Genomic DNA, 27,687 nt, shown 5'->3' with positions numbered 1-27,687 from the left:
TTGAACGATGCTAGCTCCACAGTTGTTGGCGAGGCTGGATGGAGTGTAATAAATGCACTTCGTATTTGAGCGGAACTGCAGAAAAAGCTGCGGAGGTGCCTTGCCCATCGCTGTGCGCAGATACACCTGTGGCGACACACTCCGCGCATATTTCTGCGCACCCTCCGTCTTCTAATCATCTGGCCCAGCATAACACAGCTGCCCGCTGGACTGCATGATCGATAATACATAGCGCCACCATGCGCCAAGGTGGCCAAAATTATCCAGAGTCCCCAAGTACGGCGTGCCTAATAATTATATGGTGGTTTTGGCACTTGAAACCCCAGAATTAATCGAACAACCAATCATACGCTGTGGTATAATTTCGACATGTAAGCTTTAGTGCTTGAATAAATGTAACTTGTGTATTTGGTAACATTTTCCTGTGCCCAAGTGTCAGTACACCGTCTCCAGCACGCACAATACGTTTCACGTACCCAACTGCGGCTGCGTCGCTAATACAACCTACCCGACTATTTAAAGCATCAAATGCCTCTAGCTCCCGTTGTCGGTGACCTTCAAAAGACCTTGAGCCAAACGCCAGAGTGGTTATATGGGCACTCAAACGAGATCATCCGGGCAACGAGTCAAAACATAAAGGCTCATTGCAAACGAAATTTCACTTGGGCTAAATTGAGCGTATACCCTTAGAGTAGTGTTGGACAAGCCGCAAAGCTCCTAATTGCCCAGTTTTGTTATTAGCAGCTATTAAATAGCGCCTATGCAGACGGCGCGTGCAGCTGGAGGCAAAGTGGTAGCGATGCGGATATAGCGAACACTGAAGGACTGAAGGCAACTGCTGATCTCTCAGTTGCGCCACGTTGCGCCTAGCCAGCCAGGCGCATTGCTCGCTCATAATTTGCGAGTTGATGGGCGTCTCACTCGGCGTGCGTTCTCCCTGTTGCGCTCTTGTTTGAGCTGTTGCAACGATGCCGATGCGTTGCGTGGCCGTCGGGTGCTCGAATACGTAATCGAGCACGAGCAATCCCTGTGCAGTATATAACTCTGAATACAGGAAGGCCGAATGCATTTTTCCTGTCCCAGCTTTCAGAGCAAAAGCGTCCACTGCGGCGCAGCATGGTGCGACGCGAACCAGCCAACGAGCGCAAAGCATGTGAACTGCAGTTGACAAAGCTGCACAAGCTGCATTTCAACAGCACAGTCACTTGCATATCCATATTTGCTTGGTGAACGCTTTCTCGGGGTGACTATAAGTACTATAAGTACTATAAGCTACAGTAACGCTTAAAGGTAACCGGCATTCAAGGGCGATATTCTCGAACGATCCTTTCCCGCAGTGCATCACATTTCAAGATGTCTTGTGCGTCTCTACGTCGGATGCGCCGAAGTAGACGAAAGAAATCGTTTCTGACACAGCGTCAGAAACGAGCAGGGACCACATACTGCATTTGTCACGAGGAAGGAAGAACGCTACGCGGCGGCCATGATGTAGACGCTGCGGCAAGCCATGCAGGAAGGCAATGCCACCAGAGCGAAATGGGCAAAGCTTAAATGGGCAAAGTATGGCCTCTCTGCTCGCGAGTTTACGCACACTTGGCATCGAGCCCCTCTAACTCAGCCTTATCATTCTTTACTACAGATGGTGGTAGTTGGTTGATTGGTCTAAGAGAATCGAGGAGGTGTTACGGGGAGGACAGTGTAGCTACTTTCAAATTTCAAGGGGTTTTAGATTGGTCTAGACCGCCTAGAGTTACACTGTTTAGGAGGGTTGTCAGATTGGGTTAATATCCAACTTGGGCTATTTCTTATGCGGGTTGGCGTTGGCCAACCCGCAGTTGGCTTTGTGGGTATATTTGGTGTGTTTAGTCTTACAGACTTCAAAGACCCGAGGACTCCGTCAACACTAAAATTGAGGAACTCCGGTTTATCAAGACCTAACGCTCATTGCTGCTTGAAAGACATGTTGGCAGTCTCAAGGGTTGTGTTTCTAGGCAATGCCGACGCTTGGAGGATGGCGTTTAGCAATGGCTGCCATGTTTATACATAATTCCAGCACTAAGCTCTCTTCATTTTGTTTTTGTTTCGGCGCCGTCTGCTGCCGGTTCACGTGTGGTTCAGTAAGAAAAAATCGGTGGGGCTGACAGCTGTCGAGTACGTGTTTCATGCCGGCGGCCGTACAGCAAACTATTATGTGGACTTACAAAACAACTCAAGTATTCGCATGCAGGTCGTGGGGCTCCATTTTCGCCCTTGGTCCTGAAATGTTTATCAAGGGTTTCCGTAGCCCATTGCTTGGCTTTCCCGCAACTCACCGCGTTATTTGTTTACCCAGTAACTTCACGAAGAGATCCGCAAGTCATTTTAGACGAGAAATGTTTCCCCTGGTGTCTGTGCCTGCCTTTGTCCCTACTTGCGTTGCCTCTTTCGAATGCGGCCATCGAACACGTGTTCAGCCAGGTTTCGTTGACAAAGAATTACTTGAGAAAGCACATGTCGAATGAGACACTGCAAGCTCCCCGGCACGTTGAGGTTGGTCGGCAAGAGAGTGGGGACTGCTGCAAAGATTTTGAACTAGATGTACAGTTTCTGTCGCGTTTGAACTCTGCAGTTTTATATGGTCCAAGTGGCAGTAGAAGTTACTTCTAATTGGACTAGATCGTTTATTTAATTCATTTGCGTAAATCCCCAGTGTAAAATGTATCAACTAGAACTCTACGCAATCTCTTTTTTCGTTCCTTGTTTTAGTCAAGCAGCTTTGTATTATGTGAAAGTTGCGATTGTTCCACGGTACTTTTGAACGTTGCTTATTATTACAATGATAAGCTCTGTAAATATATGAAAAACGATGTTCGTGCACAGTGAAGATGGCAAGGCAATAGCTCGCCAAAGGTCGGTGAGTGAATACCATGCCTACATCAGGGTGATAACTCGTAGGTTTTCATACTGTACTCCTGCGACAACTTCCTTTCTTTTAAACAATGTGCGTACGAGCAATTGAGACTTGGCTTACTGTTTATATCCACGCAATTCCTCTTTGTTGTTCTTACTAGTGATTACATTGTATTTTTTCACGTGTATTTTACAGCTGTGATGACGAAAAAGTACTGTGTTCGATATACATAACAGGTGCTTGTGGTACTGTCAATACGTCCATATATATTTTAATAATTTTGCACACATCGCAGTGGTGGGTGGGCAGAAAGTTCTTGCCAGTTTGTAAAGGTATGTATAGTGTTCTACTGAGTTCTTATTTTTATGGGGATGCCTGAATGTGTTAGGCAAAGGGGTTTACTTTGTACTTAACTTCATGAGAGCCGTGCACGACCCATAAAATTGATTTTGTGTTCACTAGTGCAATTATATTGCTTTATTCCTTTTTTTCACATTGCACTGAAAGTAATGTACACAGCCCCCCTCGGAAATTTGGCGAGATACGCACTCGTGCCTGCATTCACAGAAACTTACGTACATGTTTTCATAATGCACGAATCTTTCCAGCGAATCCCTGTTACAATGTTGCGCAACTCGTTTAGACATTATAACACCTGGATTAATGCCATTGCCATAATCCTTGCCATGATTCAAACTATAATATTTAATTCACTTGTTCTGTTAAGGGCCAGCAGGTCGTTCTATTTGTTCCCACTCAAAAACGAATTGCAGTCACAGCTGCCGCTTCTTCGCACGAGGAAAACGCAAGATGGTTTCAAGTTTTCTCCAGTGTTCAGTGTGCCTCCAAGCAGCAGCATTTGTTGCTTACAAGTGAAAAATAAAAAAAAACTTAGAGAGAGAGAGAGGGAGATAAATTACATGTTTACTTTATGAATCAAGCTTAGAAAAGGTATCCCTGTTCCGAAATGCCTTGAGCTTGGGCCGCCTATCGGGCACTATATCGTGACCAGCTGAAGCTGATGCTCGAGGTTGGAGCTGACACTATGTTTCCCGACTGTCTTAGAAAATGCCTCGGGTAAGGCGAGGCGGGAACTAAACTTAGCTCAGAACGTGGCTCAGTAAATAGCAATGACGTCATTAGGAAATCTGAAAAGAAATCTTTCGGCTCATCCTAACAATAAGTGGTGCCTAAATCCACGTCTGAATGGTAGCTCTCACTACATTACGCAGATTATGAGGCCAGTGTTGTGCTGGTAGCATGCGTTGGAAGTTATTTTGGAGCCGGAAATACGCCGAAGGATTTGGACTTCATCTATAAGACACCTGCAAGTCATCATTAAACGTTTTGGCTATGTATGTGGCTACTTTTCGCACACACAAAATTTTGGTCTGACTATCTTGGGCTATTTTGTCAGATCATTTGGCAATTTTTTGTTGTGGCCATGCGGCAACCCTGGTTACACAGCTACATGGTAACTCTCCATTGGTCTGTTCGACAGACGAGTCCAGCGCTTCCAGCGTGCCCAGCATAGCCCGGCAGCGGCCGGTGAAGTTGGATATGTCATGACGGAAACGCTAAGACCGCTAAAATTTTTTCCTGCGCTTTAAACGTGACCCCCAGCAGCACGGCGATCAGTTGCCGCAGCACTAACGGACAAATGTGCAGCGAGTGAACACTTCCTTGTTTGTCGAATGCGCCAGCGCAACACGCTCGCTTTAGTGAAGTTATTTTCGTTGAATGAATCTAACTGCGTCTCGCTTGAATTAAAAAAGAAACGCTTTTTATGCGAAGCATATTACGAGGGCTCAACCCAGCTCCTCAGGCGCGGCGGTGTCGCCTTGAATACCACGTGACACCGTGACGTCACGACAGAGGATAAGTGGCTTTGGCTCAACTCTTGCAAGATGGGCTGGGTGGGAATCGAACCAGGGTCTCCGGAGTTTGAGACGGAGACGCTACCACTGAGCCACGAGTACGATGCTTCAAAGCGGTACAAAGGCGCCTCTAGTGAATGCGGCGTTGCCTTAGAAACGAGCTGTTTCTAAGGCTCAGGCGTGCGTCGCTTGCTCAGGCGCACATTTCGTTGCCGCGCCGAACGCTGCGTTGCTCGACGCTCACCGCGTCCAATGCGAGGCGTCCAAGGCGAAGCAGAGTAACGCATGAGTTGTTTCTTCGTCTAGCCGAACCAAATATAGCCAAGCAACAGCAGTTCACCAAGCTAAACAGTGGTTCAACAACTAAAATAAAGGCTCGTATGCTTCGCATCCTGGGCTTAACCTTACCTAAGCCACAGCCATTTTTTTCTTTCCTAATGTTTGTTCTCTCTAAACATAGTGGGGCTTCAATCACTGCTCCCATAACCACCCTTGCTGATGTCAGTGACAATTTCTAGTGAACCGCTCATCGCCCGAAGCTTCGCGTTCTATTTGGACCGACATTGTCTCTTCCTGTGAACATACTTTTCTGTCGGCCTGCGTGCTAGTCTGCGCAGCCACATGACCATTGTCCATGACAGCGGGCGAAGACGGAAAGCACGTGCGATAACAACGCATCATATTACCTGGCTTGAGTGGCCACGTCAACTTGCTGTTTCTGGGACCATCGCTCCTATGGTTCGCGGGTTCTGTCAACTCTGCCCACGGTGGCTCACTCTTCTTGCGGCCTTCGCGGATACGTGGCTGGATTTTTTATCGCGGCAGGTGCTCCAACAGACCTTTCCGGAAATGCGCGAGCACGTTATGCGGCGGCCGTAGTTCTACTGATTAGGAGCAAGGTATTGTGGATAAAGGGAGCGTCATGCCACGCGTGGCTCGCGTGCAACTTGCATGCTGCAGACAAGGCAAACAGATGAGTCTCCGGCGGCCGCGGCGGCCGATGTTCCGACTAGCCATTCTGAAGGTAAGTCTTCACTAGCGTCAAAAAAAAAAAAAACGCAGTTCTACCCGAAAGGCGAAGAATCACTCGCGATAGCAAAATAGAAGGCATCTATTCAAAGTTAGGATAGTTGTTTTATCGGCCGTATAAACTTCTAAACATTCGCTTACTGACTAAATTAACAAGCACGGTGCCACGAGCGCAGAGGTAAACATGAACCCATCTCACTCGATGACCGCGGCAACTCGCTGTCAAAACGTCATGTGAGGAAGCGGGGCAGCAGCAGTGAGCAAATTGACCTTCGTGCTGCTGCCTGCTTCAACGTGAACTAAGCGTAGAAAGAACAGTGCATACGAAGCTACCAGCACTCGGGGCATTTTGTCCACATCGCAGATTGCCTTCAAGATGAGGCCCAAGCGACCGCGCACTTCACAGAATTTCTCACTACATTACCTAGAGGGAAATCTGGCGCTGCTGCGCTGTGGTATGCATGGGAATGCCGGTATATTGTGGATTCGGATTGGCATGGTTCTCGTAGAGACAGGACACCTTGAAGACGCGCTTGGCAAGTACCGTTCCGTCTGTCACAATGATTCATTTTCTACTAGAGCAGCACGTGAAAAGCTGTTTTAGCTTTATTTTTACGCGAAAACATGTTTTGTTTAACTATGAGAACTTGTTATTGTGTGTACGACTACATGTTACATGAGAAGTATCAGCGGGCCGCTAAAGTTGGAAGACAGACGACAAGGTTCGCGCTCGCTTTGAAACAGTTGGTCGTCTGTTCATGCTTTTCTTCGCTTGGTCATGCATCGTGGGTGAGTAAAGATGTAATGTGCGTGAATGGAGACGTTTTATGAAGATTTTACTTTGAGGACGCGTTATTTGCGTGGCCATATCCACGTTTTAGACGAAGCCTCTTACAACACCAGCCAACACGAGCCTCGCAGACAGATATACCGTCATTCCCATGACGGCATGGCGCCCCCTTAAGAAACTCGCATAGACGGTGGCGCCAGATTACCCTCTAGGTGTTATAGTGAGAAACTCTATGGCACACTTTGCCCACAACGAAGATCGCTTTCAAGATACGGCATCCATACGGCCTCGCCGTACGCAGCAGCCGCCGGAGTAGAAAGCCCCCTCCTGTCTCTCCACTCAGCCCGGTACCTCAGGTGCGACGGAGGACAGCGCGCTTCCTCCCCGCTTTACTCCTTGTTGCGCGCAGAACTGAGCCGTGGTCATGGGGTCACTCCGCAATATCACTCGCACATACACAATTCAGCGCGCGAAGACGTTGTTATCGCGCTTGAACTTTATAACGGAACACCACGGCTACGACGACGACGACGACGATGGCAGTAATGCGCCTACAGTATCCAGATAATTGCTAAAACGCGCGCGACAAGCCGCGCGCGTTGCGCGATTCTGTCGCAAGCGGCAAGATTCATGAAAAGTGGCAGCAACGCGCGGGCAACTGCCAGAATAGGTGCGAAATCCATTTCTGGCAGCAGCCGCAAAACGAGCACCGGCTACACTATAAAATAATTTACACCCCTAAGGGTTTTTTTCGGTGTCTATAACTAACCCCCTAGCACCCTTGAAAAAGGTGGGTTCTATAGGGAATTACACCCTTATGATGGTTATTCTATATTCCAATAACACCCTATCCCTTGAGGGTGTTTTGAACAACATATTACCCTTCGACCCACGGGGTGTAAGGGTGTGATCAGGAATATATTACCCCTTCACCTATCGGGTGTAATGAGCAATATAATAACCCTTGAAGTATGGCATGTGGATGCGGGTTCATATGCACTTCATTGTTTGTTTCGTAAGTCCACAGTCAGGCTAGCACACAGAAATGTTATGTATGGTGTGCATACAATAGGTAATGTGTTTCCAAACGCACGGCATAGCAACTTTGAGAGAAAACACATAATCATGTGTGATGGTCCCATTTACCACAGACACAGAGTGACTGCATGGAGGGTCATTTATTCTAGCCTCCTGTACAATATTTAGAGCTTGCACTATGCCTTGTATGTGGTGACAAGTCTTGTGGCCGTTCTACGTTGAAGAACAGTCTCATTCAAACCAAAGTTCCAGGGCAGAGGCGAGGATGATTATGCCTTTGTGTAGCTGCATTCCAATGTCCTAAGGCGAGCCATCATAGATGAAGCCATTTCTTCACTGATCGCTGTAGCCATCTGCTTCTTTTCTACCTGCAAAATGATTTGTTGCAATTTAATGTCGGGAAAAGTACACGAAACATGACAAGCTGTGCTTCTCTGCATCATTCACTTTAATATTTCAAGATCACATGAAGAGCAGGTTAAAGAAACAAGCACAGATAGTGCTTACTTCCAAGAAATCGTTATTTCGAAAGAATAAGGCATTCAATCTGCCACATCATAAATGTAGGAGAGACAGGCTACAGAATTATATGAGGGCAATTCAGAAATTATTGCCTCCAAGCCCACTACTTTGCCAATATTACAGCAAACATTTTGAACTCTATCATTTATGCACTTATGTTTAAGCTATCGAATGTCACTTGCCTCGCCTTCCTATCTCTTCTCGTTCCAGAGTAATTGAGCAATTCATGGCATCCAGTGGTGACGTCCAGTTGAAACAACAGGCTGTAATTGAATTTCTGACTGTGGAAGGTTGTGTTCATATCAACATTTTCATGGCCATCTGACTGCAGTTTACAGGAATGCCTGTGTTGACATCAGCACTGTGCGGAGGTGGGGAAGGACTGTGAAAGACCAAAATCCTGCCTCATCAGATCTCCCGGGATCAGCACCGAAATGGACGGCCCACAATGGCTTCTGATGAGGGTCATGAACATCAGGCAGATGAGTTGACTCGGGGCAATCGCAAGATCAAGCAACACCAGATTGCAACAACACTCGCCATTTCCGTTGGCTCAGTGAACCACATCATTAACGACCTGCGTTACAAGAAGACTTGCGCTTGTTGGGTGTCACGGTAACTGACAACTGACATGAAAAATTCGAAGCATAGCCAACAAGTTCAATTCTTCTTGTAACCCAGGAGGTTTTTAATTATGTGGTTCACTGAACCAATGGAAATAGCGAGTGTTGTAGCAATCTGGTGTTGCTTGATCCTACGATTGACCTGATTCAACTCGTTTGCCTGATGTTGATGATCCTCGTAAGAAGCCGTTGTGGGCCGTCCAGTTCGGTGCTGATCCTGGACATTTGATGCGGCTGGATTTTGATGTTTCTCAGTACTTGCCCACCTACGCACAATGCTGACTTAAACACCGGCATCCCCGTAAACTGCTTTCAGATGGCAATGAATGTTGAAGGGCGCAGAACGTTCCGCAGTGAGAAATTCAATTCAATTACAGCCCACTGTTTCAACCGGACATCACCACTGGATGCGATGCATTGCTCAATTACTTTGGAACGCGAAGAGATAGGAAGATGGGTCAAGTGAAATTCTATAGCTTAAACATCAGTGCATTAATGATAAAGAGCCAAAATGTTTGCAGTACTACTGGTAAAGTAGTGGGTTTGGAGGCATTACTTTCTTAACCGCCCTCATATTACAGCAATAACGCTGTGCAGTTTGTTTTTGTGTGTGACATTTGACCCAAAACTAGAATTTAGTGATCTTAGGCTTCTAAATTCGCCTCACTGGTGTGCTCTTGATCCCTAATTGTCATGGTGGTTGCTCTGCAAATGTTTATCAAGCATGGTTCCTCTAAAATATTTGACACAATTATTTGTAACATATTCAACGAAAATTTTAAAATGTTAGTTTAGCATTACTTGTTTCGTTTTCCTGTTCTCTTTATACTAAGCATCACTAAGCTGACCTTTATTTTTTCTTAATCTCTGACTTACACAGTGGCTGGTAACAACCCCTCTGTCAGAACTATTTGGCATCTCTACTACAAAGAAGCCCTACCTACACCTTCTGTCATCATCTTAGCCATCTCCACTAAGCAAGCACATAATCCTGCTGGTATTTTTATTACAGAGGTTTTCCCTAAAGATCTTCCAAGCTAGAACACTTTAGCATTTGATCATTTAGATGCTTTTAACTGAAACAACACAGTGAATCCATCATGCTTAACAGAAGTTTAGCTATTTTAATCAAAGCACAGTTAAAGCCTTTCATGTATGAAGTTTGTGATCTGCTTTCACTTGATCTTGCTGGTTATATGATTGTGAGTTACACTGAGATCAAACATTCTAATGGCCAACATCTTTCATCTGTGAAGTGCAGAAAACTTTAGTGCACTTGTCAGTGTTGTTACGGCCTTCTTATATGTGATGATTAGGCTGCTGGCTGTTTAGCACTGTAGTAGGATTGTACAGGGTGATCATTTTTAAGTTTTATGGAATTTTAAAAAATGTCCTGCGGCAGATGGCATAATTCTTGTCCTTGAGCTAGATTATTTGAAGAGGTGGACATTACTAGCATGAGAAATCGAAACACATGCTCAACTAAATAACAAAATCACTAATTAACTTCGTAACTAATTATATTACTGCACATATTGCAATTTATTAATTGTAGCCAGTGAGCTTGGAAGACATATGCATTTGAACTTCCAGAATGACACCAGTTTAGGAATATTTCCCTTATAAAGACCAATACACAAGGGTGTTCCCGTTACTTTTGTGCATCAGTGCATAAAAGCACATTTTGTTAAAAAAGTAAGTGGAACAACAGTGCATTTTTACAGCAAGTTTGATGGTGCATATCTCCAAATTGACGCCATTCTGGAAATAAATTCCAAGTAGATACACCTTGTAATGTCACTGGCTATGATTCGTAAATTACAATGTGTGCCCCAGATATGTGGTGGCGCTGGCAAACACTCCCAGGGTTCTACTAGGAAACATAAATACCCAAGAAAGTGATGGGGAAACGGCGCCCGCAGTAGCTCAATTGGTAAAGCATCTAACGCGTAATGCGAAGACATGGGTTTGTTCCCCAACTGCGGCAAGTTGTTTTTTCATCCACTTTCATTTCCATTTATTTATCATTTCTTTATTTCATTTGTTAATAACAAGTAATTTACCCTAACTTGTCCTTGGTGTCAGCGTTTGCTGGCTTCTTAGGATATGATTAATAAACATCGGGTTCATTGGTTAAGCCGCTTTCTTTTCATTTATATTCGCTATAATGTAATTCATTCGAAAGATAATAAAATTTTCTAATTAGCTTGATATGTTTCGATTTCTCGTGCAAGATATATCTGCCTGTTTGAATATTCCTGCTCAAGGACTAGAACTATGCAATATGCAACAGGGCTATATCTAAAAATTCCACAAAACTGAAAATCACCTTGTATAAAAACTGTGAATTTAAAAACAAGCTTCAGTGAACCTTACTGAATCAGCAAATGGCCAGTGTAACTAGTCTGATCATCCTGGAAATCTTTTGTAGCTTATAAGCATAGTGCATTTCAATTCCACATTTAGGAGTGCAAATTTTTCTTGAAGTCAGCTTTTTCTTTTTAACAGCTAGCATCCCTGCCAGTTTGCTTAAACATAATGTTGCATGACTTCAACAGTACTGCACAATCAGACTTTTTTCTGCTCACAGTGTCTAGTGATGTGTCTTTAGCAGCTGAGATAATTAATGTTCATGCAGATAAACATCAGAAAACATTGCAATAACTGCCAAGAAAATGCAATCATGCGTTTTGTTTACAAAAGAGCATGTGCTCTATCTTCTGCCAGGTTTGTTCTCCATGTCAGGCTAGCACGGAACTTGCACAAGAGGCACCTTTTGCATCCATGAAGATATTTTATGAGGTTATGGTGGTGTCGAAACATGATATAAACCATAACACTTTAAACTATTTTATGAAACAGTTATTTGTACAAAGATAGAAAAGGCACCAATTTTGAATTTATCACATTTGGTTTAGAGTACCATAGTATAAATGGCCCAACTAGTACAGGTACGCAAACGGGCTAGTTGGTACCGGTCGATGACGTTAGACAATGTGAACACGACAAAGGATGGAGAAAGAGGCGATAGCATTTGTTCCATTTCTCGCCACTTTTGACGTCCCTTGTACAAGTCTGCGCTGTCGAACATCATGGATCAACCAGTACAGTCTGAAAAAAATATGTCATGAAAGAAAACTTGGCTTTCAACCTCGACAATTCTGCCTGTTAGGTATTATGGTTTCTTTAGAACTTATTTCTTTATACAAAGTCAGACCCATCAAGTAAAGCTTGCTGAGAAAGAAATGAAGAACAGCATCAACACCTCTCAAGGCACATGCATCAAAGGAGTCAGAGCATCATACACATTACCTTTAAGTGCAAGAGTATTCTCTTTCTTAGGCAAACTGCATTTCTAGTTTCTTAAAGCCTATATATTTATTTGCCGCAGCTATGGGAAGATCACAAGGTGGAAAAGATGTGTTGGTGCAATTTCAACTATTATGTACAACAACAAAAGGTAAAGCACAGGAAGTCTCACTGCTCCTCTGTCTAAATGACATTCAGTTTCATTTGTCATGTCCACTCCTATCCTGATGGCAGCAGAAACAGGAAGACAGCAGCTTGGTTCAGAAAGCAGACGAAGGAGCTGATATCCTAGCTGACATAAAGAGTAAAGAAGGGAGCTGGTCAGGCCATGTAGTGCAGACTTGAGACATCATTAACTAGCGCGAAAAAGACAACGGACGACAGCTAGAAGCACACAGGACAGAACTCTAGGCTTCAACTGAAATTTTGGCTACACAGAAACATAGGATTCAGGGGATGCGACCTCGACGCATGGAAGCAACATTTATCTTTCCTTTTCCCTGCCTGACACAGGAGGTATCGGAGCAAATCGATGGGCAGGTTCATTTCGAGATACGAACACTCTTTTTTGGCGAGAGCCAGGGAAGGGGTGCTTACACACCTATCACCCGCTTTTCGATGCGAAGTGCTTCGAATATTTTCATGTCGACCTGCATCTAGAGCCGCCTGGGCACACGATTGCTTTGAAACTGCTCAGTGCATGAGCACTTACAGCAATGATTGGCCAGATGGCCACCAGCCATGACAGCTGCGCTATCTTTGTTCCCCCAAGCGGTCGTTTAAACACCGACCTGTTTGGCTTGAGGAAACATAGGGCAGCTTTGAGTGCCTTGGTGGCTGGTGGCCACATGGCCAATCATCGCCATACGTGCTCATGCACCAAGCAGTTTCAAAGCAATCGTGTGCTCAGACAGCTCCAGAAGCAGGTACATAGGGAAATATATGAACCACTTTGCATCAAAAAAGCGGGGAATAGGTGTGTAAGCACCCGTCTCTGGCTCTTACCAAGAATGTTCGTAAGTGAAATTAACCTGTTCATCCTTTGTTGTTTCTGTCCGTCGGCATTCTGTGCATTCCATGTTTCTGTGTAGCAAAAATTTCAGTTGAAGTTTAGAGTTCTTCCTTATGTGCTTCTTGATGTTGTCTTTTTCACGCTAGTTATTGATGTCTCAAGTCTGCAATGAGCACCAACTAGCCAAAGTGCCTTCTTCAACCATGTAATACATAGGGCATATAACCGGTGGCACATTCGAGTTACAGAATGGATGCCAAGAGAAGGGTAGTGAAGGACGGTAGAGAAGTAGACTACGATGAAGTCAAAAAATTTTGCAGGCTTCACTTTGAATCAGCTAGCGCAAGACAGGGGTAATTGGAGCTCACTGGGGGAGGTCTTCATCCTCCTGTAAGAAATATGTAGGCCAATTGTGATGAAAAAAGTATACCTGTCGGCTCAGACGTCTTCACTGTCTTTTCAGCAATGTGTAGGCCCAAGACAGCCAGTCGGTTCCCATGCAATTGCTTCATGCTGACTGTAACTGGATGGGCACAAGAAAACAACCCACCATTAATACCACCCGAGATTGACCACTCAATAAAAGAACGTCTCAAAACAGCAAATACAATTAAGCATTTACCAGCTTAATAAATACATATATAAAGGCCAAGAATAGTTACAATAACCCTACCTTTATAACTAGACATTAAAATAAGGTAGTGAAACGTACTCTAACCGTAGGATGCTCAGTGCAATTCATTTCAGAAATACTGTTGACAACTGACAGGACGCCTTAGGCAGGGTTCAGTCACACAACAAGAAAACAAATAGTAGTAGTAATAAGCACGCCTGCGTGAAACCAAGAAACGAGTTCAAGGACGAGAAAAAAATTGATTAGGCTCGGTGTGCTTATTTATACAAAAAGATAAATTTATAAACAAATAGCGCAACCATGCGTTCATCCGCAACAGCACAAGAGCTTCTAGAACAAACGAGCACAACTTAAAGCGAAGGATAAGTACATAGCCGGGACGGTCGTGGTTCTTTTGTTTTGCATTAGTTCTAGTCATGAAAGCACAAGCATTGCAAGCTGCCTGCGCCATTACCTACCACGGGACCTCCGACAAAAAAAAAAGAACAATAACAATTGAGTGAAAGTACGCAAGCGACATTTAATACGGTTGTCACACTGCATACTTTTGGCCGCGATCGATCCTGACTGGAATCGAATTTCTGGAGGCGTTTGGCCTCGTTGCACAATCGGCGGACGGGAGCCAATCGCGGTCGAAAATTTCGATCCAGAACAGGCTCAATCGTGATCGAAAGTGGCCGTGTGACACCGGTATAAGTATGCGCCCATCTTTAGTAACAGAATGAACTAATTAGCCAAACCAAAGTATTAGTTACCTGCCTGCGCCGGATACTGACGCGTAGCAGTACTTAATTCTCTACAACTCTAGTTGAGGACACGTGAACAATGAAACATTCATTTTTTTTTTCTTTTTCACATTCGGTGCCCATAGGTTACTACGCCTGGAGTACATATACTACACTCGCATCCAACACACCTTGTGCTGTCCTTTAAATAAATTGCGCGAAGATTACTACCACAATGACGCACCATAAAAACGCGACGCTGAACGTGGCTACGTACGTACCTTTTATATGAGCAGTTCATGCGCCTTGCAAAAGGCCCTCGGTTTGAAGGCGGAGCGCTGCCACGATGTGTACTGTGGGCACACCATTTCGATTACGTAGTGGATGGACGATGTTGACGATGGATTCCGCCGAAAAACAAAACGTCCACTTAATCACTGTTCAGGCCGAATGGAAGTTGTTTTCTCCGTCGCCACGAATGACGGCCGTCGTAGGCGTAGTAAACACACTCTCACAAAGAAACACCGATGTCGTAGGCCGCTGCTGCCCTCTTTCTCACGCACAATCGCGTCGTCTTCACTCCGGACGCTCACTTCGCGTCGATGAGCACAAAAGTACGCGAGAACAACGCGGTGGTACAACCTAAACGCAGCAAAAAACAATCTAATTACTCACAACTTCAAGAATGTCACGGAGAACACACATGCACCCGACGGCCCGCCGGCCCACCGCGAGACGTAGAAAATGACGTAGCGGCGATAGCGGCGACACCCGTCGGGGGAAGTTATTTCAATTTCGGTTTCGTTTTCAAGGCATAAAAACAAATATTCTTTTAAACTACGTGTGTGTATTACTTTCAAAGCTATTTATTTTACGCTACCTCTAAGCCATTTTCTGTGTTTACCGGTAGTTTCACTGGAAATTTATTCCCAGAAACATGGCCTGATATCAAATCAAATGGGGCAAAGGTGGGCTGGTAACTGCGTGTAAGTGAATTTATTTCTCGATGCTTTTTTTGTTTGTTTGTTTGCTTGGACGTTCATTTGTAAAGAGACGTGGCCCTTCCTGATTTTATAAGATACAGAGGTACTTGCGAGTCTGTCTTTTCTTTTATGCGCAGAGAAAGAGAGAGAGAAAAAAAAGCTTTAATTGCCATTTTCAAGAAGTTCACAATGCTCATATTTCTGAACTGGTGTGCTCACGCAAATTTTAAATAGCTTGGACGAACGGCAGATATAAAAGTACTTGCATAACAGCTTTCTAAACGTATAGGCGACACCACGAAATTTCACATGTGCAGAACTACACGAAAACCTTAAGTTTCCAAGTACGAAGTCTTTGCGTGGTGTCGTGAAAGTGCAACCGAAGCGAATCCAGATCTCGGGGGGGGGGGGGGGGGGGTTCTTTCTTTTTTTTAAGAGCGGGTGAGCAAGTGCGGCCGATGACCGCTCAAAAGAAAGAACAAATATAACAACGACTCCTCTTTGGTGGACAGCCCCGTGAGTTGTCGCTTACAATCTGATGTCGGTCTTTGTCTTACTGCAGTTGCTTATAATAGCAGTTTGAGGGGTAATGAGGAAGATATATTCACAATCGAGGTATTTTGTGCATGCGGTAGACAAGTCATTTTCAACCCAACTACTCTCGCCCTCAAACTACCACGAGCAGAGCAATTTAGTATTGTTCCTATTCAATAGCTGTGCCTATACCATCGCCGAACCCCTTTGCTCGGCGAGGGTGCAGCTGTGGTAAAGGCTATTGAATGACAACAACAATTTCTTGGTAAAGTGTGGGAACTGTGATGACATTTCGTCTGGGTGTTGGCTTTAAGCATTCTCTTGTCTCCCCTTAGTATCATACTGTCTCTCCTCTGCGCTGTTGCATGTGAGTACAAAAAAGTAAGTGCTGCACCTTCTGCACTACTTTTGCGGTGGGTTGGGGTGGGCAGAAGGGGGTTAACGCGTAATTAGTCTTCCAGAGGGCATTGTGTCGATGGCCAGGGTGTTTCAGTGGGCATTGTGACGGCCAAAGTGGTCCAAGAAGTATTGTAGCAATGCCCACGAAGTTCTCGCTAAAAGGACTCGCACACGCCTTCCCCGCGTCCCTCTCATGTTCATTATGCACGCCCTCAAACTAGCCACCGACGCGGCTGGCAAGCCAGTGACAGCAGCAGCAGCAGCAGCAGAATCGGAAAGAGTGAGGGAGGAGGCATAGAAAGCTTCGTTTTAAAATCTGGCAGAACGCCCCTGTGCACGCTGTAACCTGCAATCCAGAGCTCTGGTGTTCTGACAAAATTCAATTTCATTCTGCAAAGTATTCCTTTCCCGTATTCAGCATGTGCATCTGTCCTACCCGTCTAGCGAGGGGAGACGGGCGAGTCTCGCGAGACGGGTCTGCATATGCCAAGACATCGCGAACGTACTTGGCAGGTGGGCAGTAGCGCGCACACTGAAAAATGGCTCACCACTGTTCCGTGAACAAAGATGGGTCTGCAAATGCCCCTCCAATTTCTGGAATCTCGTTATATCTGCAATGATTGGCTTAATATCCTATTCATGCATGCAATAATACTGTCTCCAGTTTGGGAGGGGAAATATTTGAGTAAATACCGCTGTTAGTCGGTGTTGTAAATACTTTATGCATCGCAAGTTGTACGTTGGTTCTCTATACTTTCTTAGATTATTCTCCCTTTATTTTTTAGCACTCCGTTCAGGCAGCTGTGTGTAAGCAAGTAGAACTTTCCTTTACTATACAACTACAAACTTAACAGTTTCTTTTTGTACAGCCAGCATCGTAAATTGACGCAGACGCGAAGCCATGAGCGTTTTGCACGGCTCTTTCCGCAGATGCTGCTTGAGCAAAGCATTGTGGTGGGTGAGAAGGCTCAAGTTTGCCAACGAACCTACCTTGTTTATAAACTTGAGAGAAGCAGAACGAATTGGGGTTATTGATTCGGCGAAAGAAGGTCAGGTGGGGTCAAAGCTTCTCGAATCGGCGTATCTTTTGTCCGCGTATGGTTCGTCGCACCCTTTTCTGCCTGTTTTGTCATGCTTGAACGAAACCTAGACGACCGCACTGCTTTAGAGCAATTGTGGCGCGTCCAGCTGCATGCTGTCACGTGGCCTATTCATTTTGCTAGATTCCTGGCGTCCCAAAAGCAAGAGCTCCACTAGTTCTGCCGTGCTGAAAACATTTTGAACATTTTTCTTTTGGTTAAATACTCAATACTAGAAAAAGTAGGTGCGCGCTTTTGGATTCCTCGGAATTTATGCGTGACGACATTTAAGAACTGTGTGCTACCTGGAAACCTGGAACACTGTGACATAGTAGATAGTAGTGCTTCAGCAACAGGTTTTTCGCAGGACATATTTAAAAAGGGCTTATCAAAACAGACAGTGAAACGGATGGGGACTCTCTTCAGGGGTTTTGTCGGCACTGAAAGCCCGACATGTCTCGGGGGGAAGCGGTTGGGGTAGGGGAGGGCACATTTCTGGATCCGCCACTGGTTTTTAGTGCCGTGGGACACGCCGTCTCTTCGTGCAACTGTATGTTTGTGAATGTGATAAAAACAAACAAAAACACCCTTGCACCCACCCCCAATATTCTTAGTCAGTGCACCCTTTCGGTGGGTAAAAGGGTGTTATGGCACCTAGAACTTCCCTATGCTTCGCAAAAAGTCATGATGATGGGATGTTTCTTGAATGAAAACACCCTTCAAGGGTGTTATGATTCGCAATTCTCACCATCAAGGGTGTAAATTATTTTACTGTGTAGAAGGGAGAAGCACAGCTGTGGCGCCTCCTGTCTCACAAGCAAAGAAACACACTGTATGTTCTCTGAGATGAATCAATGTGGTCCTTTTTAAGCCGTCCTATGCCACTGTCGAGAAGCCTAGAAAGAAGTAGCTTCGCAGTGGAAGCCTCTTTAGAGCAAGTACTTGCGTATGCCAGTTTACAAGGCAAATAAGACGTTGATTTCAAAAACAACAAGTTTCGTATAGAACGAGACAACACGGAACGCCAAGTGTCGCTGCCGCGTCTCGCAAAACGCCATTCTGAACTTGTCCGCGCGCGGCGTGTCCCGCGCGTCGTTGTCGCTAGTGCGGACGGTGCACGTGCGTGTCTAAAAAGGTCAATTCAGGACAGAAGCGGTGGTTTTCTTTTATCCTGTACGGTATACAGACTCAACGCACATTAATGTGACGCACATTCACTTCCGTGTGAAGTCAGCTACTGGGCCAATGAACACGTATTGGCATGGCAGTGGTGCTACAAATTCGGCGTCGTCTATGTAGTTGAAGGCCAGAAATACTTCTTCCTAAACACTACTTTAAATAAACTCTAAGTTAGCGACTATTTGCAGCATGTCTAGCTGTTGGCGATCGTACCGCACTTTCTGGGTCGTGTGAGAATTTTAAAGGTTCCGTCGCGTTTTTTCACTAAAAACGCGGCCACTTTGGACACACCTCAACTGTGTAGTCAGCGCTTCATGATGACGCAGCTACAGCCTTGTTGAGTTCTTGCATGGCGTATGCTGAGAGGTCAAGCACATTTATTGCAAAGGTAACCATGGCAGGTGCAGACCCAGTCCACCTGCTCACCGCCAATTGAAGTACTTGGCGAATCTGAGGAGCAAGATATATCAGTAATTGTGCTTCTCAGCATGATTGGCAAAAAATGACGCCTTATGTTTTAGTCATATGCCCTTTCCACCCAAATAGCTGTCAAGCCTTCATGGCTAACTTTAATGCCAAAAATCATCGAAAGGTTGCGTGACTGTCTAATGACGCCTAGCGCTCGCCATGATGTTGTACAAACCACCCAGTTCAGCGCAGAGACCTCATGCTAAATGAACATCATAGTACGACGACCACTCCGTTCAGCCATTCGGAACTGTCAACGCTTTTTCGCTTTTGCATTTTGTGCGTTGTTATTTTAGTGTAAACTGACAAAAATATCACATAGTAAACCGAACCGGCAGAAGACGCGTTGGAAAGATGGCTGCTCTGTCGGTTACTAACTGCTCCTGAAGGAAAGTTTTTACGAGCTCATTGGAAACCGGTCGCGATGCGTTGCTGGAACGAGTGGTTCTATGACGGATCGAGTGGTTTTCGCGCGTGTGTTTCACACTTGACACATCAACGCACGCAGAAGTGAGGATGTTGCCATAAATGTCGTGAGGTTGCCGCAGTCTCTTCTACATTTCTGTTGTCCAACTCATGAAAAATCGGTCCACTAGCTATACCTGACCTCAATGGTTTGTTGACTGCATTGTCACAGTGTTTTTCTAAAATATGTGCATAAGTTTTTTAAACTCAGTTGCGCCCCCTGCCGATGCCTTTTTAATTGGGCTACTGTGAGTACGTGCCATTCAAAGACAATTTTCTTTTTTCAGGTAGACGAATAGCGTCATGATACACGGTTGTTGTGTGTATAACGCTAGGAGTTAAGCTTGAAGTGCTTTAAGAGGTCCGTAGCTGAAAATCACTTCCAATGCCTTGCTAATGGCTTACCTTGTGCAGTTGCTGCTTCTCCGTCAGGGTGCGCTAACTTTTGCAGAGCCGTTGGCGATATTCCAACAGGCATGGAAACACGTTGTCCTAGCAACATGACTTCCGTGTCTATGGCGGTGACGTTTCGCAGCACACGGGGCAAGAGTCTTAGCCTGCAGGAATGATCGTGCAAGGAAACATCTTTTCTCTGGCAGAACTTCACATTGAGCATCCTGACAAAGCAGCCACAATCCATATTGAAATATCACCATACTGACGTACGCACATAAGCCCGCCAAGTCGTTGAAAATGTCTGTCTTTATGTGAAATTAGAAAAACGCTGCCTAAGAATGCCAACCACAATATGTCAGTAGTACAGTTACTGCGAATCGTTTATATAGCTTTATTGCAGCAATTTCATGAATAAGTGTGGCAAGAACAATGTAAACTAAGCGCCGTTACGTGGGCGCCTAGCCAAACTGCTAAAGCCGCTAACATGCAAAATGTTTACTTACATGAAAAAAGTGGGGATCAGGAGCAAATGGTTAACGCAGTGAAGTCTGTCGAAGGGAGCCTCTACTTATGAATTGAGCAGAGTTTTAACTCAATAAAGCGCTGTGTGTACTGCGACAGACGGACTGCGAGCTATAATGCGCCAACTCGAATTATTTCTGAAAATACTAAACCTGCGTATGTTCGGCACTAATGAGCATCGGGGTTGTTACGTTGGTGTAAGAATTAGTCATAAAGTTGGGCTGGATGCGGTGTTAGAAGTGCAGGTGGAACGATGGAGCGCCGCCGCCGTGCACTCGCTGCGTTGAACTTCGGTACCTCCGCTCCATCACGCCACCAGATGGCAGGAGCGGTAGCGGGGCCGACAAATCGGGCGAGCAGGCTCCTATTGCGCATTTGTGGACGAGCGGAACCCGTCAAGTCGAAGCAATCGGCGCCACGTTGCGCCCTTGTTTTCATTCTTTTTGTTCGACGACAAGCTATGCTATTCGTGTGAGCAAACCGTGAAATTAGTATTAGTGTTGCGAAAGGTTTAGAGTTGTATTCTAACAAAGGTACACCGGGCCTTGAAAATGTCAAAGGCACCGTCGATTTCACAGTGTGAATTAACAACCTTTTTATGCCATGAATCGCAGACACCCTAAGGAAGGTCTTAGATTTGGCGGAAAGGATATTGAAGTGCTGGAATCTTCTCTACAGTGGCTTAATGATTGGGAGGAAGAGGTCAAAGTTTTCTCTCACAAACTACAGCTGAGGACTTGCGAGTGACTTCTGTCGACAATTCATCTCTCAAACTACTTGTTAAAGAAATGTGATTTCAAATATGTGTTAACTGCAAAGTTTAACCAAGACGGTCTGGAAAAGTTTTTTGGTGTCATACGCCAAGCTGGGGGCCAAAATGAACGTCCCTGCTTGCCGACGTTTTTTGCAATTATACAGTATGCTATCCATTTACAGTTTCGTAAAGCCACCCAAGTACGGGAATTGCCAGTTACGGCCCAGTGAAGAGCCACGTCTCCTTAGCTTGTCTGATTTGACGTCAGCTTTTGGGGAGGATGTGCTCAGTTAATCACGGCTGGATGAGCTGAAGAGTAGGCTTGACGGATTCTGATGATGTATTTGACTGTACCTGCATCAGACAGTATCACCGACTGCATATTTTACTATCTATGTGGGTTTCTGTGCAGGAAAGTCCCCAAAAAACAAATTGTTCACTGTGCAAGCTTGGTTTGACTGCAACAGGTGATCTGTCAAGAGCTGAAGCAGCTCTTGTAGTTTTGAAAACAAGGGGAGGACTGACACAACCAAATGCTGCCCTATTTCATCTTTTGAAAGAAACTGCAAGAAAATTTCAGAAGCACGCTGGCGATAAGCAAGCGTATGACTTAACTATTGACTTTGTGTTAGATAATTACAACCTCTCATTTCCATGTCAGGAACATAAAGTTGGCATCATAGCACAAGTTCTTCACTACTATGTAGGAGTGCGGATGCGGCAATATTGCAAGCAACTCAAAAAGATTGAGAACAACAAATCTCAAAAGTTGCGCAAGCTTTCGAAACTAGTCCAGTGATGTTGCTGCTTCAATGTTGAAGTCATAGTTTTTGTTTTTCACGAGTGTTTTCAATACTACTCATATCTTTCACGTGTGTTTGTCACGTGTGTTTTCATACTACTCACTTCGCTAAAATTTACTGTTTTAGGTGCAACAAGCTAGCGTTAACAAAGGTTGTATTCATCAAACATGTTTTATGCGTAATGAACGACCGCTAATTGCTTCGAATGTCCGAGACAGCAATCGACAGTACGTTTTGCTGCTGTAATACTGCGGTAATACGCCATTTTTGTCTAACTAGGTAAACATTACTTTGACAAACAAAACTAACTTCTGTCACATTTCAACGCGTCTTATTCACTGTCATATTCCTAAATGTACGATTTCACATGTCCGAATGCGAAGACATCCCCCTATCGCGAACATTCAAGGTGGTGAATTGACATATTGAACAGATATCTATGGCTGTATCACCAAAATATCGTATTTGTTCAGCGTTTTTACCTTATTGCGCTCGTCATAGCGCGAAGGCTGAGTTTTTTTATTTGTTTCGAGCGGTGTTCACGGCCCCGAAGCCACCACGCATGACACCTCGCATCGGCCACGAGTACTGTGGCGCCATCTCGGGCCTTCTGCACAAGACGCGGACCGAAGTTCCCCCTTTCCGGAGGCGCCGTTCGTCCACCTAAAATACGTCTAACACCGTGCACAGGACACATTGAAGCACCGGTGTTGTTATCGGTGCTAAAAATTCTGTGAGAACAACTCATAGCACAACATTTAGAGCAAGGAGGCGAGGAACCGCTAGTACTCTCAGAAGTCCTTTATGCGGCGCTCATTAAGCAATATAGCAAAATGAAAAATTCAGTCAGGCAATCGGTATTCTCGCGCAATGTATATTGCGCTCAAGCCACCTAGTTAAAATGAGCTCTATTTATTCAGCATCGTAAATTGTTCCGAAAGTTCCTTCACAGCAAACGGGCCTCTGACATCTACTGATTTAGATGCGTTTCAGCATTCCGCTGGACGTTGGTTTAACACATTATGCTTGCAAGAAAAGAAAAAAAAACGAAAAGAAGGAGGTACGCTGCGTTTCCAAACGTGAAATATTTCTATGTCCAAAGTGGTTCCAGTGGCTTTTTAATTGCGTCGCCTTTTGATTACACTGCTGAACCAGCTGAAGCCTGCTGAACACGCCTTTATTTCCAGACTTGTGATAGCCTGTGTTTCGGTTACCTTGGTACACGCTTTAAACGGCTTCTTTCTCAGTTTCGACACGGTTCGTGGTTGCTACACAAGCATTAGGAGTAACATTAACCGACTAGCCTTATTTATTGCTTTTCTGTTTCATATATTTTCATATATTTTCATATATATATTTCTGTTTCTTTTATGTTGCTTTCATATTTCTGCAGGTCACGTACGAGACCCCTAGACCGGAGCATAAACAGGCGTGGGTTTTTTCACAAGCACATACCCGTAAACAAGAAATACATTGATTACCTTTTGAACGCGAGCAGGTTTTCGGAAACGGTTTGCTGCTGGTCCGCCCCGTCTTGATAGAAAGTTTTCACCTTCGGATGCAGCATCGTGTGGGCCAACCGCTCGATGTCATCAATGGTAACCGCGATGTCGTTGGCATTGGTAGTGCTGTCTGAATGCGTATTCATATTTTATATTGCTTGAAATTGCTTGAAGCTATAATACTGTTTGCAAATTGTTGCTGAGTACTTTCCTCGCTGGCGCTTTTGAAATTTATCCACAGGCTTTCCTCTACTACTGATGAGAACTCCTACAGTATTTCTCTCTTCCTTGCGAAGACAAACGTTTTCCAAGAGCCGTGTGCTTCCAGAACTGTCTTCAGGGAGTTGAAAGCTTTATTCCATAGATACTGTCTTCTGTCGACTCCCTTTCTTGGCGTAGTTGTGCTTCGGTGGGTGCGCAGCGTTTTGCTGATGAACAAAAATTAGTAGGCAGATGCTTCCAGCAAGTCAGTGCGATTTGAGTGCCACTGATGAAACGCTCCTGTCCAACGCGTGCAGCTGCACACTACGATACGTCCGCTCAACACATCGTCAGGTCTTTTGTTGGGCACACGTAGAAACTCGTTCCGAGACAGACTGGCAGGTTTGTGGGCTAGACGTGTGCCAAAGTTGGTCCTCTTATGAGCGGACGGCAGAGCAGGGCATCAGTGAAAGCTGCAACAAAGTGCACGTGCACTTTCCCAGAGCAGGTTGCTGTTACTTCCGCTTGCTGTGTCACGGCCGCCGTAAACCACGACCTGTGCGTCGAGCGGACGTGAGAGCCCACGTGGCTGGCACCGGCGTGGGTTGGATTCCGGAGCGCAAATGCTGGCTTCAGTAAATAAAAAAAAATTACGTTTGTCTACTCTGAACACATTAGCGCGAGCTTCACTTCGTGGATAGCTTTGTACGTAATAGCCAAGAATGCGTTGCACATGGCGCAGCAAGAGCAATAAACTGCAGTTTTGGAATGACGAGGCGCATCCGATTGCGACCACAAACTGATGTATGCGTTGCCGTTATCTGATACTGTGCATGTGGAGTGCATCCGGTTTTTTGCGGCCCATAAAAACAAGAGTGACAGATGAGCAAAAGAAGGAAGTGCAGCTGTTGGTTCGCTCTGGTAATGGTTGCAACGGCCGTTATACCTGTTCGCCTTTCGCCATAGCAAAGCTACCTTTCCTTGAGGACCTCTTAAACATAGCTCGCTGGGATGACGTATTTGGGGCAGGTGAAGGTAACTGCCCAACGGAAAATAACGTTTGGCTTTGAGAAGCCACAGGAGTGTAACGTTACTTATCTCATATTTGACCTCTTTCTTTACACGATTCGCTCTCGTAGAAAGGGCTCAGGCTTGGAGCGTGAGCATGTGTTTTCTTCCGTGGTGTAAATACCTTGGGACATTTTTTCTTCCATGCCGCACATGCTTGGAGAAGATCGCCTAAGAATCGAAGCAAAAAGTGGTTTAAAATCAGTCTCCCTAAACCGCAAACATGTCACAGGGACAGCCAACGCTATATGCTGTGCAGTAAAAGGTCGCGTCGTCTCGAGCAGTATATGTTGAAGAAAACACTTCCGATTAACGTGCGAGTAAACCGCTGTGGTTGCTTTAGTGGCTTTGGCGTTGGGATGATAAGCACGAGGTCACTGGATCAAATCGCGGTCGCCGAGGCCGCATTTCCATGGGGGCGAAATGAAGAAACGTCCGTGCAACGTGCATTTGGTGTATCTTGAGGAACCCCAGGTGGTGAAAATTAATCTGGAGTCACCCACTATGCCTCATAATGAGATCGTGGTTTTGCAAGTAAAACCCCATAATTTAATTTAATTAGCGTGCGAGTAATATGTTGTATTCTGTGCCCTTAAAGACGGTTTTCGCCGCCCGTTCATCGGTTACGAAGGCACTACAGACCGTCTAAAAGCGACAACAGGCCCCAAATAAACCAAGAAGCATGCAAAAAAAAAGACTAGATGAGGTCGTGCTGGGGAAGCGCATTCGTGTCACTACGGTACCGTGCACTTGTAGGCATCTGCTTTAGCACTGGTTAGCTCAAGCTTAAGCTGTGGCTCCCGGATATCGCCATGACTCAACGTGCTGCTGAATGATCTAAGAAGGGACCGGTGAACAAATAGAAAAGAAAATGTTATCCGCCAACTCTGTTTTAATTTCATGACTCACTTTTTCGCGTTGTTAACCGGCTCCTTGTTAATCCACTGAGCACCGCGTGCAGTCGTGATATTCCAGGAACTAGCCCCCATAAAATGTTTGCCATGTTCATCGAATCAAACGTAGCAAGCGTTCTAACGCCTTCCTTGTGAAGCACCGCTCCTATTCGCATTCGGACTTTGTGCTACTGCTTTTTCTTCTTTGTTTCCTTGCGACATTCTGCTATATATTACAGGCCTGCACACAGAGCCGTGAAAGTGGGTGCACGAGTGATTTAGTGTTTTGTTGCTTTATCCTGCCGTATGCCGTTCCTCTTTAGTTAGGTTGCCGAAGCATAACTTTGTTAGGCATGTCGGCAAAGCGCCTAAAGGAAAAGGCAAACTCCCGCCCATTTTCGTACTAGGCACTTTCTTTGCTAAGTGCATGTGGTCTCACTAAACCGAGTTACGGAGAGCTTTTTGAGACGTGCGCGCTGTCCCGCGAGACCTCATTGAAGTCAGAAGGCATGGATCCTGCGATCGGTGGCGGCACTGTGGCCTCCGTTTCCGCCACCTGGGCTGACATTTGCGGGGCGTGTTCGTAATCCATGCCCACTGCTCGCCTCTTGTGAGCATGTGCACTTCTTGCCGGCTTACCACAGTTTTGCTTGCAATGACTGCCACAGTGCGTACGGTCTGCACTGCACCGCAGTGTTCCGCAGTGTTCCGTGCACCACAGTGTACGGTATGCTCGGCACCGCAAAAGTTGTTTTACGGTAAGCCTATTGTTGAAACTAGAAGCGTTTGGTATGTTATCTGCTCATTTTCGCGATTTTCTGAAAGAACTAGGTCACGAATGAAACTTGTATTTCGAGAAAGAAGGGGCTATATGCAGGCACATTTTGAAGTGTGCGTCTTAATTAGGGGTTAAGTGATAATTGCTAGACCCTCGCTTTTTGCTCGTTTTGAAGTTGTTGAGACTAGAAGCGTTTGGTATGTTATATGCTCATTTTCGTGATTTTCTGAAAGAACTAGGTCGCCAATGAAACTTGTATTTCGAGAAAGAAGGGGCTATATGCAGGCATATTTTATTGTGTGCGTCTTAATTAGGGGTTAAGTGATTTTTGCTAGACCCCCGCTTTTTGCTCGTTTTGAAGTGTTACATGAAACGCTGACACACTTTCTCTGCTGTCCTGTCTCACATTAAGAGGAAACTGGGGTCCCTCCAACGGTGACGCCTCGAAAACTACGAGGCGTAAAGAGAAACTTTCAAAGAATTTGTTACTCTCGCGAACACGCGGTAAGAATGATGCAAATAGTGCTTAACTTAAATAAGAAAGCTTGGATGGCGTTCTCGTTTTATATCCTGATGAGACCTTGCATCGAGTGAAATACCTCGCGCTTATTAAGCGCGAACGAAAAACGAGGTCAAAGAATTGCTATGTTTAATTGCAAGAAGTTATAATTGGTTATCGTAGCACGAGATGGTACAAATTGGTCTCTTGTTTGCTCTCTCGCAATTGCTCTTTCACAAGTACTAAGCATTTGTGGATAACGACAGCGTCCTTAACACCGAGCATATAGAACGGGAAAGGCGCCAGCTAGCTTGTTTGTCATGTTCGCAACTTACCCTGGCGAGACAGCACACTGTCAGAATCACTAATAAATCACTGTGAAGTACTCAAAACTACCACACCATTCAGTAATGTGGTATTTCCATTTGAGACACATTGCATTGCCTGTAAAATTTGTTAACGGACCGTATGTCGCAAACTTTGCTTGCAAGGCTTGCAGTGATTACGTAGAAGGCAAACATACGTAGTACAGTTTCATTCCTTCGTGGCAGTATTTACTTAAAAACATATTCTGACCAAAGTAGTTGAAAAACCAGGGTTGAGAAATGACTAAATTACGAAGGTGACAATGCTATTAAATGTGAATGAAACATTCTACACCACTTTCTCGGACTGTATGTACAGTTAACGTAGGGTGCTGGTACATCGAAAAATG

The 27,687-nt window shown here is 45.1% G+C and overlaps 1 protein-coding gene and 1 long non-coding RNA gene across 3 annotated transcripts in view; both read right to left on the bottom strand.

The window, feature by feature from the left end:
* LOC139055970 (2-Hydroxyacid oxidase 1-like) overlaps positions 1–24,395 on the bottom strand; it is a 64,472-nt gene extending 40,077 nt beyond the window's left edge. The window contains exons 1-2 of one of the 2 annotated variants that reach the window (XM_070533682.1): positions 23,513–24,395; positions 19,962–20,113 (exon numbers count right to left, since the gene is read on the bottom strand). In XM_070533682.1, the coding sequence (XP_070389783.1) occupies positions 19,962–20,113; positions 23,513–23,679 (319 nt within the window). In that variant the 5' untranslated portion in view covers positions 23,680–24,395. The remainder of the gene's footprint in view (positions 1–19,961; positions 20,114–23,512) is intronic. The other variant, XM_070533683.1, reaches the window with a different exon arrangement.
* On the bottom strand, positions 7,364–15,162 carry LOC139055971 (uncharacterized). The gene is made up of 3 exons (XR_011512054.1): positions 14,731–15,162; positions 13,521–13,613; positions 7,364–7,992 (listed from the first exon to the last, which is right to left on the bottom strand). It is a non-coding gene; the product is annotated as an uncharacterized lncRNA (long non-coding RNA).
* Positions 24,396–27,687: the final 3,292 nt, after the last annotated feature.

The sequence above is a fragment of the Dermacentor albipictus genome, chromosome 2 (genome assembly GCF_038994185.2).
Source record: "Dermacentor albipictus isolate Rhodes 1998 colony chromosome 2, USDA_Dalb.pri_finalv2, whole genome shotgun sequence".
NCBI classification, from domain to species: Eukaryota; Metazoa; Arthropoda; class Arachnida; order Ixodida; family Ixodidae; genus Dermacentor; species Dermacentor albipictus.
This window is presented reverse-complemented; position numbering and strand designations above follow the sequence as displayed.